Genomic DNA, 18,628 nt, shown 5'->3' on the forward strand with positions numbered 1-18,628 from the left:
ACAATACCAGATCTGAAGAAATTAACTAATTAATCATGTCTTACTGGAAATAGGATTAGTCATTGGTTCATTTGTATATGTGATATATTCTAGATGAATTAACATGTCACTCACAGCCATATAGTCATGATGCCACTATGACACATTTAATATATAAAACCTGGAGTAAATATGGTTTTCAGTTATCTTACTAATTGTTAAGCCATTCATCTTTCCTATTGTCGTGGGTACGTGGTAAAGCCTGCCAGTAGCTTTTCGTGGGTCGGTGGTTCTTCCCTGGGTTTTCCAAGGTTCTTCCTCCACCAGTTATACTGGCCGCCATGTATAGCCTACCCTGTCCTGTAAAATGGCGTTAAACCCTAGAACAACAACAACAACAACTTTCCTATTGTAATGTTTTTGCAAGACTTACACAAAAGAGTTCCACCAGCAGACTACTTATGATGTCTTGTTTGTCCTAAATGATAATGATGCCAATCTGTCTTCCAATATATCCACTATGGCAGTTTAATTGAAAATCTTATTTTTGCTGAAGAATATCAGAGATGTTTTCAATATTCAGAAGTTAAATAGACGAAATGACCTTATGTATTCCTGCGAAACAGTTGTAGCATGTAACGTGTTGTTGCCTTCATGAGAATTGAGTTCAATTTTATTTATACATTCATTTACCTTTTCAACACAATACACTTTAGAATACTTTTTTTTGAGCAAGATTAGTGTAAAAAGATTGTTTTAAAATCATTTTGACATAATGTTAACTTAATCAAATTTGTTGGCTTTCCTGGCTTTAAACTCTCTGGCAAAGAAAGTGTAAGATGATATTATTATTATTATTAGTAGTAGTAGTAGTAATATTAGTAATAGTTGACATATGATTTATTTCTGTGCAACAAAGTTTTCAAAAAGCAATTATGTAGACACTTCAAAGTTGTTTTTTTATTCAATAACACATTTATTGTTGTTATTACACAGTTGTGTTTAGTAACTGTGCCCATGGTTTATATAGTTTATAGACTTTAATAATCTCTATTTTATCCATAATCAATAAGGATGATATTAACCTCATTAATTTCATGGAATGGAGGAAGTATATTTTGTTGTTTATAGGCAAAGGTGAGAAGAATGCATGAATTTATTGCAGCATCATTTGCTAAACATGAGGCCAGGCATATTTAGTAAATTGGGAGCTGGTTGGTGGTCATAACAAGACATTGGAAAATCAGTGTGGCTTAAAAATATTCCTAAATATCAGAGAGAGAAAGCGAGAGAGAGAGAGAGTTATAAAAGTTTATCACGATTTAACAAGAATAATTTCTGTTTTAATAAATGTTTGTTTGGTGCGTCATGGCACATCAACACAAGTTGGTTATTTTGTACCAGGGCAACTGGTGTACATTGCCTTGCCCAAGGACACAACGCAGTAGCTAATCTGATGTTAGGATTCAAAACCTGCACCCTTTTGTCATGACATTGGCATGCTAACAACTGACCCATCGCAGCTCTCTGATTTAATAAAAAATGTGTATAGATTTTGAAATTTTACTGCTATCCAACAATGTCAAAAATTAGTGCAAAGTTAAACTATTAGTTCCTCGGATATTTTGAGTATAATTTGGGGATTATATGAGTCTGCATGTGGATATACATGAATGTGTGCATGTATCAACAATATTGCACAACTCTTCCAACACTGTTCAAGTCTCTATACTTTAAAGATTATTATATGATTGGAGGTGGTCTATACATGTGCATAATAGTTTAACATTATGACCCAACCCGGCTATTTGGGCGTGAGACTTTTTTCATATAAAATTTAAAATGAAGATAAATCAGCCATGCAGAACACCCACAAGAGTTTGCTCAAATCTGACTAAGGTTCATCTCATTAGTTAAGCTGACTGGGGAATAATTATTTACTAATTAGTTAACTGAGGGAAGGCATTGAAGGACGATGTAGACAGATAATCATTTTCTTAGCTGGTTTCAAATCCAATTATGCTATGATTAAAGACTAAGTGGTAGGGGTTTATCCTCACCTGATCTTTAATACAAGGCCAAAGGCATTGTCATAAACAGTTCAACATGGACATGTCTACTTCAGGTTAGGGATTCTTGAATTTGATCTTTATGTTATGAATTTATCATTTTAAGCTTGGTAACATAAAAGAGCAGAAACCAATTTTTGTAATAGTTACCAAATAATGTATTTCTCGGGTGAAACTTTAAAAATAAATTTTGGTGTTTTCAATTAAATCACTTATAGTCCTAAAAGGTCTATCACAAGTCCGAATTTATTTAGTTTCAAATGAATTACCATGATGATCTAAATAAAATTTGAATAATTAAGGTCGAATGTGCCAACAACTTAAAATGTACTTAAGTGCCAGTATCACATTGATATAATCAAAAATGTCATATAATGAATTCACAGTAGTCCAAACTTAGCGATTTGATGCAAAAATATTGATCACTTTGCAATTCCAGTGAATAACTGAAATAAAAAAATCCTCACCAATTATAATCTGAATACATTAATAGGTTTGCATGTCTGAGGTAAACAACATTGATATAAAATATAGGACACAATAACCTAGCCAGGACGAGGATCAACTTCCCTTTTAGACCATAAGTTGTCAAACAGATCAGGGATTTGCAAGTGACAAACTACTGTCCTAAGCTCAGGTACATGTAAGTATGTCCATCTGAATTAATAATGATCGTAATATTTAGTCTATAATCATAGAGAAATATTAGCAATACAATATACTCTCTCTGTCTCTCTGTCTCTCTCTCTCTCTCGATGGATCACTGATCTAAATCACTCACCATTACAGATCACTACCATCTCACTTTTGTCTGTGTGTGTTCGAGTCTCAGGAATGTTCAATATGGGTACATTAGAATGGGTGCCAGAAAATTCCCGTTGGTTGGTGGTTCTTTCTCGAGTTTTCCTTGGTTCTTCCTCTGCAATGTATTCTGTCTGCCATGTAGTCTAACAAGTCCTGACAAATTGTGTTAAACCCAACAACACCACCACCAGTAGCATTAACTATATCGATAAAGCTACCCATTCTATCTGCTAATTAAATGATAAAATGGTAAGTGTCAAGCAATAAATATTACGGGTACAAAATACATTTTTAAGATAAAAACAATTGAACTATAAAATTTATCATTTCAAAACTGTCGTTATCAAAATTTATACCAGTTCTAATTTACCATTATCAAATAAGTAATATCCCAAGGGCTATATTTAGTGTAAACAAAGTGTAGGATGAGAGACTTGACTTTTCTGCTTTTGTAAACATGTAATATTAATGCATCGGGCTATAAAAATGAAACACTTTACTTTGGACTCTTTCTGTCAGCATTTCATCTGCGGAACTAGATTGATTTATAGCTGAGTTTACAAAATTCAACCTAACAATGCCACTAAATGGCAAGAGATGTTAAGCAAATCAAACATATATAGTAAACAACATTAGTAAAATTTCAACATTTAATAAAAAAATAAGCTTTTATTTTGGCAAGAAACGACAATGATTAGGAGACGTTGTAATGTTTAAAAAGTATCGTTTATGAAAAATGGTATTTGGAAACAGTTGATAAACCTTGATAAACCTAGGAATTTATTGAGAAGCGGCAAGTTGACATGTTGGATAGCAGACGGTAAAGTAGGTTCTGAAAACGTTTTGCAAAATTAAAAACTTGGATTAATAAGCAGTTTCTAAGGTAAAGATTTATATCTTTTAAATAATGTATTTATTTGTATGAATCCTAAACAGATCTATTAAATAGGTTTGTATGGGTTACAGGTTCAAGAAGGTCATTGAGTTATCTTGAAGTTTACATTTAGAAATCACATTTTTCATATACATTTAGAATAGAAATGTGGGATATTTGTGTACACTTGAATATCACTTTCCTTAATTAAAGTACAATCGTTCTTTCTTGATACAAATTGGATTTTCGACCAGAAACAACACGTGATCCAATGTTTATAGAAATGACGTATCGTTGAGCAGAATTACCCGGCGCGTAGAAAATGCTCACACGGTTGCATGTGATATTGAAGAAAAGGAAATTAGACGATGAAATGTAAACAAATTGTCAATTGTTTCAGCTATAGCTTCGTAATTCACTCAGCTACTTTTGCTTTTCTATAATACTATTAAAGTATACTATTAAGATTTACATTTGCATGTTGAAAAGGATTCCATAACAACATTGGGAAGAGAGATATTGATGTTGCTGTGGGGCTTAATTCCATTGTTCAGCACATGATAGGCTGTTTGTGGCGGACTTTATAAATGGGGGAGGAAGAACCCAGAAAAACACTGGGAAGAATCACCGACCCACAGGAACTTAATGGCAAACTTTCTCACTTATCCACATTGGCCAATCCCGAGACGCTAATCCATGAAGACAGTGGTGAGATGGCATTGATTCGTATTGTGAGTCCTTTAAACAAACTCAGCAAACGGGGGCAGAGAGAGAGAGACAGAGAGAGAGGGCATTTACTACTTTTGAGCCGTTTATGATCTTATGTTACATGTTTGTGCTCTAATAAACATTAACACAAGAAAGAGTGAAAACAACAAGCTTTGAAAAAGTTAATAAATAATTTTTTCCTGGAAAAATATTGTAAAAAATGGAAAATTATAAGAACTTAAGGTTTTAAGTTCGAGTCACGACGAAGAGTCCAAGATGGAAGGCGATAACATATGCTGCAACCTGTATAGTGTTGAAGTCTACAGTTCCTTGTATAACCAAAATATATTCCCCCGCTTTTATAAATGCAAATAAAATTTTCAAGAAAAGACTTTGCTAAAGAATTCTATATGAACAAAATAATATTTCTTTTAGAGTCCAAACAATCTGAAGAATACTGGTTAGAACAGAAGAAAACAACTTGACACCAAGTGTTTAATAGCCCCAAAACTGAAAGCTCTCTAAACATTAGTATTAATATTAAGTATTTCGCAATTTTGGAAATGTCTAATTTCGAAACAGAGGTTCACTTGATCATGTTTACATTTGAAAATTACGTAGCCCCTGTAAGTCCTTGATAAGAACCAATAATATTACGAGAAATATAGTTGTTTACTTGACCCTCAATCAAGGCCAGGAACTATGTTAAAAATATAAACAAGTTTTCCATTATTAGGTATTTAAGGAACTATTCAGGTCAAATTCCTGGTAAACTAAATTACATTACATTAACCTGTAAAGAAAAAAAAAGATTGCAAAACCCACAAGCAATCAAATCAAATCAAACATAAATTAAATCAGATATAAATTCAGTCAATATACTTAATAATGATCAGTGGATGAATCTTGCCATTATATATTGTGACAAGAAGGTATGTTGCGTTGCATGTTGAGGGGGTAAATATTAAAGCTCGATATTTTAAAATTTCTTTAGTTTTGCTTTATATCATAAAAGTTGTCCTAGGTACAATGGTAAACCATGTATCATCGCGGTTTCTCACCTTTTTGGTCGTGATTGCTCATCAGTTTCTTTTCATTTTATGGACTTTTTCTCTAATTCGTTGTGAAGCAATGAAACTCAGTCTTTCCAGGATATTTACAGCTGTGTCTCGTGAATCATAAGCAGAATTCATTATTTTGAACATTTTTATATCATCATGATGCCTGTGGTGACGGGGTGATTCCTGAATTTGCTGTTTTTGTTTGTTGTTTATGTATTCTGATTTCAGGTGTCTGCTGAGATTAAGATATACAATATTCAACCTTAAATTGATCTTTTTTAATTTTACTTTCCAGGCTTTTAACGTATGTATTTTACATCTTTATCCGATACTACTACGTATCTTCCTCTAATGTGGAAGTTTTAAGACTTTAGCTTCGTAAAGTTATCAGCAAAAATTATATCTTAACCATTAATACTACCGATTTAACTTGACTCTGTCAGGTTGTCAGGATTGTGTTCATACATACATACATACATACGCACGCACGCACTCACCCAAACACACACACACACACACATACATACATACATACATACATACATACATACGTTACTCAAATCTCTTATCCATGTGCTGTAATTATTTTTCTCTAGCACGGAAATGCGAGCCTATTGCTAACTACAACCTTTGAAATAAGTATAACACTTTTAAATAAAACACTTTAAATAATATACGTTTATCTAGAGTCAATGCAACAAATAAATATAATTCTTAATATCATGTGTTTTGAGGATTCTATGTTTTCCACTTGTGATAAATGTCTGAGGGAGCATGAATATGTATTATAGTGCTCTACACAACGAACAGTTCTGGCAAAATGCTGTATAAGCTCTATTTAGTTGTTAGTGGCACAATGTTCCAAATCATTTTGTTGTTTTCTCTAGTAGCATGACAATATCCAGCTGTGCATACTAAAAAGTTTGTGTTTGGATAAATACGTTAAAGCTAAAGCCTTCAACACAGTTTGGCATAACGGGTTATTCTACAAGTTGTACAGACTTGGCATCAAAGGGAAGACCTGGCGCATCATGAAAGATTCGTTTGAAAGAGTAACAAGCTCTGTTTTATATGCGGGCAAGCTGTCCAAACGCTTCGATATTAGGCAGGGTGTAGGACAGGGCCGTATCTTGTCTGCCTGGTTCTTTCTTGTAATGATAGATGATTTGATCACGGAATTAGATCACACTTTGCGAGGTCTAAATCTTGTTGATCTCCACCTGCCTTGTGTCTTATTAGCAGATGACACAACTGTAATGTCTAACTCGCATCATTCAATGCAACAGCTACTTGACACAATTTCCGACTATACGAAAAGGTGGAGATTAAGATATAATACAGATAAAAGTTGCACCATCTTGTTTACTAACAAAAGAACGACTGGTATACCTTCTTTTATGCTCGACAAATCTCCAATTCCGGCAGTCAAAAGTAAGAAGTATGCCGGCATACCTCTAAAATACAACTTAAAACCAAACGACGCGATAAAAGAAGCATGTGATAAAGACAAACACTTGTTAAACTCTTTATATTTTATTGGTATCAGAGATGGAGGAATGAACCCTCTAACAAGTCTGAAGATTTGGAAAAGAATTATTCTACCCTCGGTCCTATATGGATGCGAACTATGGTCAGGTATCACAAACTCTAATATAGAAGAACTTGAGTTATGCCAGAGATATGCAGCGCGACGTATGCAAGCTTTCGATAAATATTCGCCTACGGAGGCAACGAGTAGTACCTTAGGACTCTGGTCAATGGAAGCATACATAGATAGGATGAAATTGCTCTTTTTCAACCGATTGTGTAAGGGCGATTGGACTTTTATCTGGAAAAAGATTTTCATTATGCGCCTATGTCAGTATCTGAACAACCCGCTAAAACAGACGGGATTTATACCTGATATTGACAGAATAACTAAGAAATATGGTATGGGAAGTGTTCTTTTAGACTATGCAGAAAGAGTACAAACTGAAGAAAAACTCATCTGGAATCGACATATTATTGATATTATCCAAAACCATGAAGAAACTACCTGGAGAGCAAATATGGAACTAAGGGGTGATTTAATTCACTTCAGAAACATTCATTTGGACTTAAAACCAAGTAATATATGGTTTCTCGGGCGTAAATTTCCATCCATGTTATGGCCTCTCTCTGAAGTAATGAAACTATATATCATGCCTGTTGGTAAAGTTATGGTATGCAAACTCTGTGGAAAAGAGACTGACGACAGAGCGAAACATCTTATTTTAGGCTGCGAAATGCTGCTTGAGGAACGAAACGTTTTCTTTGAGAGAGTGATTGACTCTTTAGAAGTGAGAGACGGGGTTAACTTATTCAATCAAGAAGACGATATATTGTTGGAGACACTTCTTGGAAGCAGGGTTGACTGCATGTCGTCTATTGACGATGACGTATCAGATAGGCTCATGTTGGTGACCGCAAAACAGCATAGCTTCATTCTACAATAAAATGTGTGCCCTACTATCAACTAACATGCCCTAACATGATATTAAAAGTAAGTAGTAAATTAACATTAAATATAAACAATTAAAGGCCAAAGTCTTCTTGTCAAATCCGCAAATTTTGTTGTATGACAGCTGTTTGTGTGTGTGTTTATGTATTTGTTTATGTATTTGCTTATGTTTATTTCCAAGAGATTTCTATATGGTTTTCTGTATTTATATATCTCATTTTGTAAATGCATTAGTTGACGATGTATATATCATGCTTGCGTTCTCGTCTATGATGTGTCTCATAATCCTATGATATGTATAATATGTATCTTAGCAACCTGATATACTCTTTGTTGAAGAGGTAACTAAGTCATTTAGACAGTCAGTCATAGATAAATGCATGTACGCACGCATACGCGCAAACAAGTATATATATGCATAAATACATGCGTCATATGAAGAAAAAAAAACTACATATAGAATTACACTGTTATAAGTTTTTCATTTCATTTTCGTTACTATCTCGAACTTAATGTTAAGCACATAACACTATAGACGTATTAACTTTTCGAAATATTATCATCGTCAAGCAACTGTTAAAAGATTAGTGCCTTGCTCCGCCAAATGACTGCAGATTTGCATAATTGCAGGCATTGAGATATTTCGTTTTGTCAATACGGTAGCTGACACAGTATTACTATTGTATTTTTGTCAATTTTCTGTTTTATTTTATGATCTTGTATTATCATGAATTTGTTTATTCTGATGTAATCTCTTTTTAAAGAGGAAATAAAGTCAGTCAGTCAGTCAGTCAGTCATACATACATACATACATACGTTACTCAAATCTCTTATCCATGTGCTGTAATTATTTTTCTCTAGCACGAAAATGCGAGCCTATTGCTAACTACAACCTTTGAAATAAGTATAACACTTTTAAATAAAACACTTTAAATAATATACGTTTATCTAGAGTCAATGCAACAAATAAATATAATTCTTAATATCATGTGTTTTGAGGATTCTATGTTTTCCACTTGTGATAAATGTCTGAGGGAGCATGAATATGTATTATAGTGCTCTACACAACGAACAGTTCTGGTAAAATGCTGTATAAGCTCTATTTAGTTGTTAGTGGCACAATGTTCCAAATCATTTTGTTGTTTTCTCTAGTAGCATGACAATATCCAGCTGTGCATACTAAAAAGTTTGTGTTTGGATAAATACGTTTTGTTTCTCTGATATATTTCAATCGTTGATTGCTGTATTATTTATAATCGAGAATTAATATTATCTCCATATACCAATTAAAATGTATATTCAATGTTGTTGAAAACATGCCACGATGTACTAACGAATAGGTAAAATATAGACGCATCTTAATTGATGTGTTTATTTTGAAAATGAGAGCAACTGATGCGAGCCATAAAACACTTAATATTATAAATCACTCTAGATTGTGCCCAGCTACCACAGAAAACATCCTCTCCGATCGCGTGACATTCACTGATAGAAGTCAGATACTCAACATAACGCAAATATTGTTGATGTGAAACTGGGATCCCAAATCATTTCTAGAGGTAACAAATGCAATTTAGGACCCAAAAGGGACACGAACGTACATAATATAAAGGGAAAATAATACATAGAGTAATGCACACAACAACTGGTCTACCTTAGGAATATTAGAACTATTGTATAAAGTTAAATCGGATTGGATGGAAGTCTAGTTATGCCAGATATTGTTGATTCAATGGGGTAATAATATCCTCTTAGCGATGCACAATATTTAATTTCTAGTTGGGGTTTACATATTTTACAATTTTCAATTAGTGAGCAGGTAAAAGTTCCAGTTTAAAGTTAGAAAAGCACTGTACACTCGCATAAATAATTCTAGACCTGCCTTGACAGGTCTTACTACTATATTCTTACGAATATAGCCTATCAAGAAGACCACGTGATTATGATTCTATCATCTAGCAAATTTTACGCATGATTATAATAAAATTAGATGGTTTAGTTATCTTAAATAATTATGTGTGACAACACTATGTGCGGTTGCCTATTTCTTTGCATTTGTTTTTAAGGACAATGTTAAATATCCTTTAGTCGTTATGTTTAGATGGAAATTAGCTATCGATATTAATTCCAGATTCTGCTCTCTGTTAACGTGTATGAGTTTAAAAACCGTGGCCTTGTAGAAATATGGATTATTTTATCCTCTTTTACATTTTAGTCCCAATAAATTGTGTTACTTTCGGACGTTGTAGAGTACAAGGTGTGCAGTAGTGACCTGTACAATTCTGAGCCTGTCAGCAACATATCAGGGTTTTCTACTAACACATTAAATGATGGCTCTTGGAAGTCAGAGTTTTCTACTAACACATTAAATGATGACTCTTGGAAGTTTTATTTAGTATCATAACGTTTCGTATCGGCAGTAGTTTATAAAAGCCGGTGCGACTAGATTTGAACATTAAACAAAACTTATTTTCCAAAAGAAAAATTTTTAACTGATTTTGCAGCTTGTAACAGCAGCATGAAGAAGGAAAGGTTAACTTTTTGGTATTCAGGATATGTCAGTATTACCAGCTTCCCTTAAACGGTGTGTCATCAGGTATAATACCCAGATCAATGAGCTCCGGGACGATGCATATTATACCCAGTTTACTGCTCACATATTAATCTTGACAACATTCCTTAAAACGTGTGTCATCACGGATAATAGCATGTTATGACTGTGTTATATGACGTTTCATGTTTTGCTCAGTTTATTGCAGGTATCTTCTTAGTTCTTAATCCACGCTACTCAGGGCCAGGTCAGGGTCACCATTCATCGCAAGAGATACATTAAAACGAGTCTGAAGTTGCGGTATAAAAAGTAATAAAAACCTTAGAAATGTAAAACAAGAGAAGGGGCTGAAAGTGTAAGTTAAAACAAAAATGAGCATGTATGTGAATGGACTTGCATAAAGGATGAATATTTTAAACCAACGTGATTTCTGGATTCTCTCTCTCTCTCTCTCTCTCTCTCAAAAGCACTGCAGATTTGTATGATAATATTCCATTGCTTGTTCTATCGAGAGCCGACATGTTTAAGAAATATCATGTGAGAAAGAAGAAGGATGGATTCAAAGCACATCGCCATTCATTGTTTCCAGTACGATATTGAAATCATGTGTATCTATATTCCCCACATATTGTTTTTGGGTTATTTTGCTATTTCGGGGTGAAATTTTATTATGATAACTCCCCACAAATCTACATATCAGAGGGTTGTTGCTTTGTTTGTTTTTTCTTCTGTTTGATGTAGTTTACAATCTGACTCAAACCACGATATCCGTATTGAAGCGACATATATGTTGTTATTACTTATTTTGCTTTATAGAGAGTAAGGTTAAGTTGAGAAATATGATGCATGATAATAAGATTTTTCGTTTGAATAGAACAAATATATCTCTCGCTCATTTTATACATTCATAAAGTAATAGTCTCAGTTTAAACATTCACGCTCAAGGTAGCAACCACTGGCTGGTTTAGAGTGGGAGAGGTGCGTCGTTCAGGATTAATTGCCCTCTGTTATCTGAGTCTTAATTGTTGATAAAGAGTTTTATCAGGACCAAAATAATTTTTGAGCTGAAAAATGTGAGTCCTGTAAAGTTCGAGAGATCGGCCTTGAGGGTTGTGTGGGTATATATATATATATATATATATATATATATATATATATATATATATATATATATATATATAAGTCCGATAGGTTCACAAGGTACTTCGCATTACGAAGAATCAAGAATATATATATATATATATATATATATATATATATATATATATATATATATATATATATATTCTAGATTCTTCGTAATGCGGAGCTCTTTGTGGACCTATAGGACTTTACATTAAGCATTTGCATTAAACTGTGGCCACTCTGGGGACAAAGGGAGATCCCATGTCCTACAGAAACTGGTCGTGCAGCCTGCCAACAAGGGAAAATTAGCATAGAATTTACGGTTTCGCAAGACTGAACTTGAAATATATAGACAATAAGAAATGTACTGTTGAAAATGGTAGACACCCCTCCTATCAAGCTACCGCTTTGTAGTACAACCTGACAGATCCCTAATATCCACGAAAGAGGTAGGATTGTTTATGCATCACTTTATATTTGCGTGACACAAGAGAATGTAGGTTTCAAAAGAAGGCAGATGAAATAGACACACACTTTCACAAATACATATTATTCTTATATATCGTACAAAGGTAGGATTGTTTATAGACGCACCAAAATATGGATACACATACACACATTCTATCACGCTGGGAGGGAAGGGGTTTAAAGATTTTTTTCAACATACTAATAGATCAAACATACACAAAAATTCAAAGGCCAAGGTGCAAAGTTTTGACAAATGATTAGTATCTTGTTTTAAACACGTGTGCGTCCGGAAAGTGCATTTGGGTTCCATCCACTCTACTCCCTCATCAGTGGATGGATTTCCTGGAACAATACCGCAGAATGCACAGCTTTTTCCCCACTTCTATTCATTTGTGCTCCAAGATGTGTCCGTGGAGATTAATTCAAAACATGTCTAGTTGACCACAGTCTTCCTTGCCCTCTTCCGTGTCACCCGCCTTCACATTGTTAAATGCTATTTTGATGTATATTCTTGAAAATGTATAGAATATGGGCCATCTTATATACATCATGATTTATGTACACCAAGTTTCAATATAACCTGTCAAATTCCCTTTATTTTCTATTCCGTCCCAGTTCGCGCCCTTTTTAGTATTTCCCTTTCTCTCCTCTCCTCTGAGCCGACTGCTTTGATATTGACGACTTCCTCATGCATCACCTAGATTGTCATCTTCTTGGCTATTATTGAGGATATAGTTGCTTGCAGTGATTTCCTCCACTCGGCCCAGGAGATGCATTACTCACTCCTATACACTTAAGGCTTCTAATCAATTTGCGACGTGATGTATAATTGTTCTTTCTTGACAGATCGACGATGGACGATAAGATATGATGACGATCTTGGATTAGAGATGTCTGCGGCTATTCGACCATGTGCACCTGATTACTGTACGCATAACTCATTATTTTATTACTGTCGAGTATGTATTATGCACCCGTTTGAAGCTTTACTGCGTGCACTGCATCCACACTTCTTAATTGGTCATGTCAGTGTGAGGCAAAGGAGAAGATAGCACAGGATGAATGAGCTTCGAAGTCACTGGCGGTACCAACTGAATTGATGTGTTATTACACATGGATAATTTTAAACCTCTGTAGTCATGATTGTTTAGTCAGTGCCTGTTAGCAGAGTAGAAAGTGTTATTTTGTAAACTGGATCATGCTAAGGATTATGACATTAAAGGTTTTCTAAATATAAAAGCGTATATACATTTTATGGCTTGTTTTAGGTTTACATCAAGTGATCAGTGCCACCCTGTGCGGCTTGCCATGGTGGCTATAGTTGCTATCTACCTTAGATTATCCTACATTTTTAGACTTTTGATAATTAATTACCGCATTGTGTGTTGAGCTCTGATGGTCTGGAAAAACGACCACCTCAGAATCTGAACTATTACTATGGATAAGTTAACTTGTTCTTTGGCTCAGTTACCATTATTAAATCAAGCATTGTTACACTGGCTTAGGACCGTCTTTTATTGCTTACATTTTTATATTGGCTGAGAGAGTTCGTGTGTTAATTCAAACTGTTTCAGTCGTATCATCACCGAATTGAGATATGAGAATTCATATCGTGAATGATCTACCCATCATCTTCCTGGGACGGAGCTCCTCCGATCTATCCTAGACAGATGGAATTTTCACATTTAATGTAAGAAATTTCTATTCTAGGCCGATGATTAAATTTTTTCTTTAATCCCACTGGAAGAAAATTTTCCAGGATATTTTATACGTGGACTTTTTTTTAATCATCATTCTTATAATTAGGGCAGTTGCTGATGGCACAGATAAGCGTTTCTGGAATGAACCAAAGTGGGCAGTTAAAGCCCACTGATTCGGTAGCTGATAGTAACCTTCCATAGTCAGTATTATATGTGTCAAAATCATAGTATGTGTTCATCGTAGCAGTTTAGATGAAGTCAATACTTGACTGTTATAGAAACCAATGAAACCTGACGGATTTAACGTTCTCATTTTCTAGTGGTCCACTGCGACAACCAACGCGATATTCAAGTAAACTTTTATTTGCGAACACATATATGCACAAGTTTCAATTTAGCGGTGGCAGGTGGGACTCCTAAGTGTTTCTTTTCAAATATATTTAAAAATATCTCCAGTTTTGTAGCACAAAATGGTTATTGTATAGCCATATGTGACGTAGTGAGCACTCACATATAATGTCCTATCAAATAATGATTAAAAATCAATCCCAATTTGAAAGTGTCTTCAAGTGCTGGTAAAGTTTGTGCCAGATCAGATCAGATCAACTGCTTTTGCGAATTTGTTTAAAAATTTTGGACAAAAAGGGGGTCTTGTAATAGCTACCAAATTTTTTTTACTTAAACACATTTGCAAGGTTGGCAACGTCGTGGCGTCACTGTCGACTAAGACACTATCATTTTGCCATCAATTCACATTTCGGGTATGAGCTAAATAAAAGAGAGCCATACCTTGACATGCTCTAAGGAACATCCAAAGAAATATAATCAGTATTGTCTACACACCATGGAATCTGGTCATATTAATATCATAGTCTTGAATTGAGTACATGCAGAATGTCTTATCATGATGTCAATGATCTTGTCGTCCAGAAGGGGTAATTCATGAGAATGAAAATATTCAACATTGTAATAGTTGGGCAAATAGACAGCCTCCCCATCGGTTACTGGTCGATGACTGTCGGCTGTGTTGATGACATAGGCTTGAATGTCTTTAGGTTTATGGTGTCGACGTTTATCATAATGCACACAAATGTGTTCCAAGAAACGGTCCATAAATTATGAGTCATAAGGTATCCATTCCGTTCATTTTCTTCCTTTGCTATTTTCACTGGCAATGGTAAATTATCAATCCACATTTTGTACTTTTTCTTAACATTATTTGCCAATTAATTCAATTAACGATTACTGTCTGGACTCTGATTCAAAAACGCTTCAATGCGTTGCATCTCCAGAGTAGTCATTGGAGGTAAGGAATGGTTATGGAAGTCTTTGTGCTAATGACTCAAAATCTTCCCTTCTGACATTAGAGTCCAGATATTTCTCCTTGATTCATAATCATACATTTATGTGTTGTTTCGGACGAGAATGATCAATTTGAAATTCATACCGTGTTTTCGGGTCCGGTTTATAAGTCCTGCAGCCATGTCAGTAACAAAACAGGACTAAATGTCATTCATGACACCATAACTGTATATTCCTGTTTAGTTGTGGTTTATCACTCTTGATGTAGTTGTTATGGATCAAAGAACAAACAAATATCTTCATTGCTTTGTTAAATATATATATTTTGCATTGATGTTAGCTTTTGTTTATTTTTTTATAGTTCAGTACATGCTATTGTAATGTAACATTGTATGTTGGACTTTACTTGGTCCTAAATTGATTTCACTGCTTGTCCCCTTTTGACTTTTTTTATATAAACTAATACATAGCTAAATTATTTTTGTGTGTATAGGTTTAAAATCAGAATTATTATTAATATAAGTAAATATGTTTATTTGGGTTCAGGTCGGGTTTAAAATCAGAATTATTATTAATATTTAATAGAAGTAAATATGTTTATTTGGGTTCAGGTCAAGGTTGTATGATTTCCTTAGTGTATTTGGCATAGTCCAGGTTGTGGTTTCTAATAGTAATTAATATTTTTATTTTGTAAACATTAAGATCATTATGGAAGGTTAGTTTTCATTAAGTCATATGTTTTGTTTTTAGAAAATGTGAACTGTCATTATATTTAAAGTAGAGAACTACATAATGTTGTATTTGAGAGGATTTTTCATTGTGATTTTATGTCTAGCACTTTGAGGTTGTATTACCGTATATGATGTGTCCAGTTGGTCTGAATTTTGTGTCTTCAAATTATTGAATTCAAGTGATTATTTTCTTTAGAAATACAAAAGTGATCTAATAAAACTTCTTTAATAGAACAATTATTTGAATATTTAGTGAATTCAAACCTGGAATTATATTACTGTGATTCAACAAAAGACTGTTGGCACATCAACACTTTAGGACCAACTACGGACACATCATCACCTTCAAATTTGGAGTTAATTTTGACTTCTACTAAATTGCATTCAGGACTTTGAATTATTAGACCCAGTGTATGTAATTCTAGGATTATTTGGAAATTAATTCGTAGTATAGTAAGCTCCATTTTATTACCTTTTTACTATGATTTCAAGGAAGTGAATTTGTTTGTTGAATTATATATAGCTTGTTACCTATCATTCTTTTCTGTTACTATTTGAAGAACATAGACTCGTAACATCTTACCTAGAATAAGTTCTTTTTATTTCACCTCTTCTGTTCCAATAATATATTATGACTTCTCTCAATTGGTTATTTTCCTCGGTACTATCGTATTGTGCATGCAGATCTATTGTAAATTGAAGGCGCACACGAATTTGATACAACTGCATTAGTTGGAAATGTCCTTAGTCATTTTCTTGGTCTGAAGTGAAAACATCTCCACAAACCATATCTTCTTGTCAGTAGCAAATTAGCATGTGGGTTTAAACTTGTTAAGTAACATCCAAAATAATTGCTTTGTACAATTCGAGGTTCAAAAGACTTGGAAAACAAAATGTGACCATTTCAGGTGATTTTTCTGTTTGACTCCTTGATGTATTGGAACTATAAAGGATTTTAATCGATAGCTCCTTTGGGTGTTGCTCTGTTCAAAAATTGACTCGTGTCGTTTTCCATCTTTAAGTAACACCTCCACTTGACACAATGAGGACTTGCTTTCATCGACTTCGTTTCGTACTCTTTAATGTTAGCCTTAAACCAAACACGGTTCTACTTCGATTTAGTCTTAAGCGTACATCCACTCCATTCAACAAATACTTGAATTGTAACCATATGACCGACTGTCGATAAACCATCATTTATAACCAGGTCTCTTGTTTGAATTTCTTTGCAGTCGTTAAACGGAACCATAATGGTCTGCATCATTATATGCAGCCAGCACTCTGACTTCTAATTTGTCCATGTGTCTAGTTTCCATCCCACATACGCATCCACTTGTGTACCTTTGACTTATTTTCCGTATGTCAAGAGATTTGTTATATTGTATGCTCTAGAGGAGTAAGTATATACGAAGTTGCTCAACAATATGTTTTACAAGTGCAACTCAATTTTGCTGAACAATGGAATACAAATCTGGTGATCAGAGCGACTCTGACATTGGCGCCTGGATTGGTGTTGTCCATTTTGAGAGGTATGACTTTGAGGTACAAGAAAATGTCATTCAGTTCGCTTTGATTATCGGTTTGTCTATCTGTCTTAAATTTGTTATCAGTGAACTAATATGTCTTGTAATTGGAAATATTCTTAGTAACATCTTGCAATATATGAATCTTCTCTGTGTTATGTTAAAGTTGTAAATATAGAACTCGAAAGCATCAGTTTCGTTCAAATATACAAAACGGTAAGTATGACAAATTAAGTAGGCTTAACTTTAACTTCTTTCTTATGATTCCATAACAATGCATCTTCTAAACTAAATGTGTAAAATATATCCATTAATCATACAAAGATTTTTGTGTTTGACTAATTGATTCCATTCTCTTGGCTTGAATGCATTCTGGTGTCTGACGCAGTGCGTTCATTTTCTTGGCTCCTTGGTGCATATTCCAGAATTATTAGAAAAGGCCCATTTGTTACAATCAGGATCTTCCTTAAAAAAAAGGACACGAGATCGACACTTCTAGGAGGTTGATCCATGTTGGTGTTTTAAATTACAGCTTTCATATTTATTACAAAGTAAACGTTTATCGGACGCATTTAACAATCATCTCCGTTGACAAAAATTAAATCCCTTAATTTGTAGTTCAGATAATTGTATTCTGGTAGGATAAATAAAAAAACACCAGGAGTAATAGGCTTAACAAATCTAAAAGTATCAAATATTATTGACAGAGCATGTTGTTACGAATTTATTGTCTTAAACTAAGTAATATAAAGAAGCAAAGCCAACGTGTTTTATAAAACTGAAATAGTTTAATATTCTAAGTTATATATTGAAATTCAAGAGGAACTTACAACATTGTGAATTAAATCTAAAATAATGCTAAACGTTCTTTCACATGCCACAAATAACAGAGTGTTCGGAATGAATTATTGAATGTTATAATGTACCCCTAGCCTTGAATGCATTAACGTGATAACAGTCTTGAGGTATCACATTGGCATTGTCCACAACATATTTGAATGAATTGATAGTAACCATAAACAAAATATATAATTTAGTTAAACGATTCCGCTCAAATTAAAATGCAATCATAACAGTAAATAATTCTGCTGATTGAAAATGAAATAACAGAAATACCAATATGAATCACATCTCGTTATACACACACCCACGCTACTATGTCGCAATTCATCCTCGCGAGACATGTCGAAATACTCCCCATCATAGTTATGTCACAGGACTCATTCACCTATTGAAACTTGTCCCAAACTGTA

General features: G+C 34.0%; 1 protein-coding gene across 1 annotated transcript in view; it reads left to right on the forward strand.

Moving 5' to 3' along the window:
- The window catches only part of LOC149782373 (uncharacterized), an 86,933-nt gene extending 69,242 nt beyond the window's left edge, over positions 1-17,691 (forward strand). The window contains exon 16 of the mRNA XM_089933750.1: positions 17,085-17,691. Coding sequence (XP_089789876.1) covers positions 17,085-17,137 — 53 coding nt within the window. The 3' untranslated portion in view covers positions 17,138-17,691. The remainder of the gene's footprint in view (positions 1-17,084) is intronic.
- The last annotated feature ends 937 nt before the right edge of the window (positions 17,692-18,628 follow it).

Source organism: Sinohyriopsis cumingii, chromosome 15 (genome assembly GCF_028554795.1).
Source record: "Sinohyriopsis cumingii isolate HCF-2022 chromosome 15, ASM2855479v2, whole genome shotgun sequence".
In the NCBI taxonomy this organism is placed as follows: Eukaryota; Metazoa; Mollusca; class Bivalvia; order Unionida; family Unionidae; genus Sinohyriopsis; species Sinohyriopsis cumingii.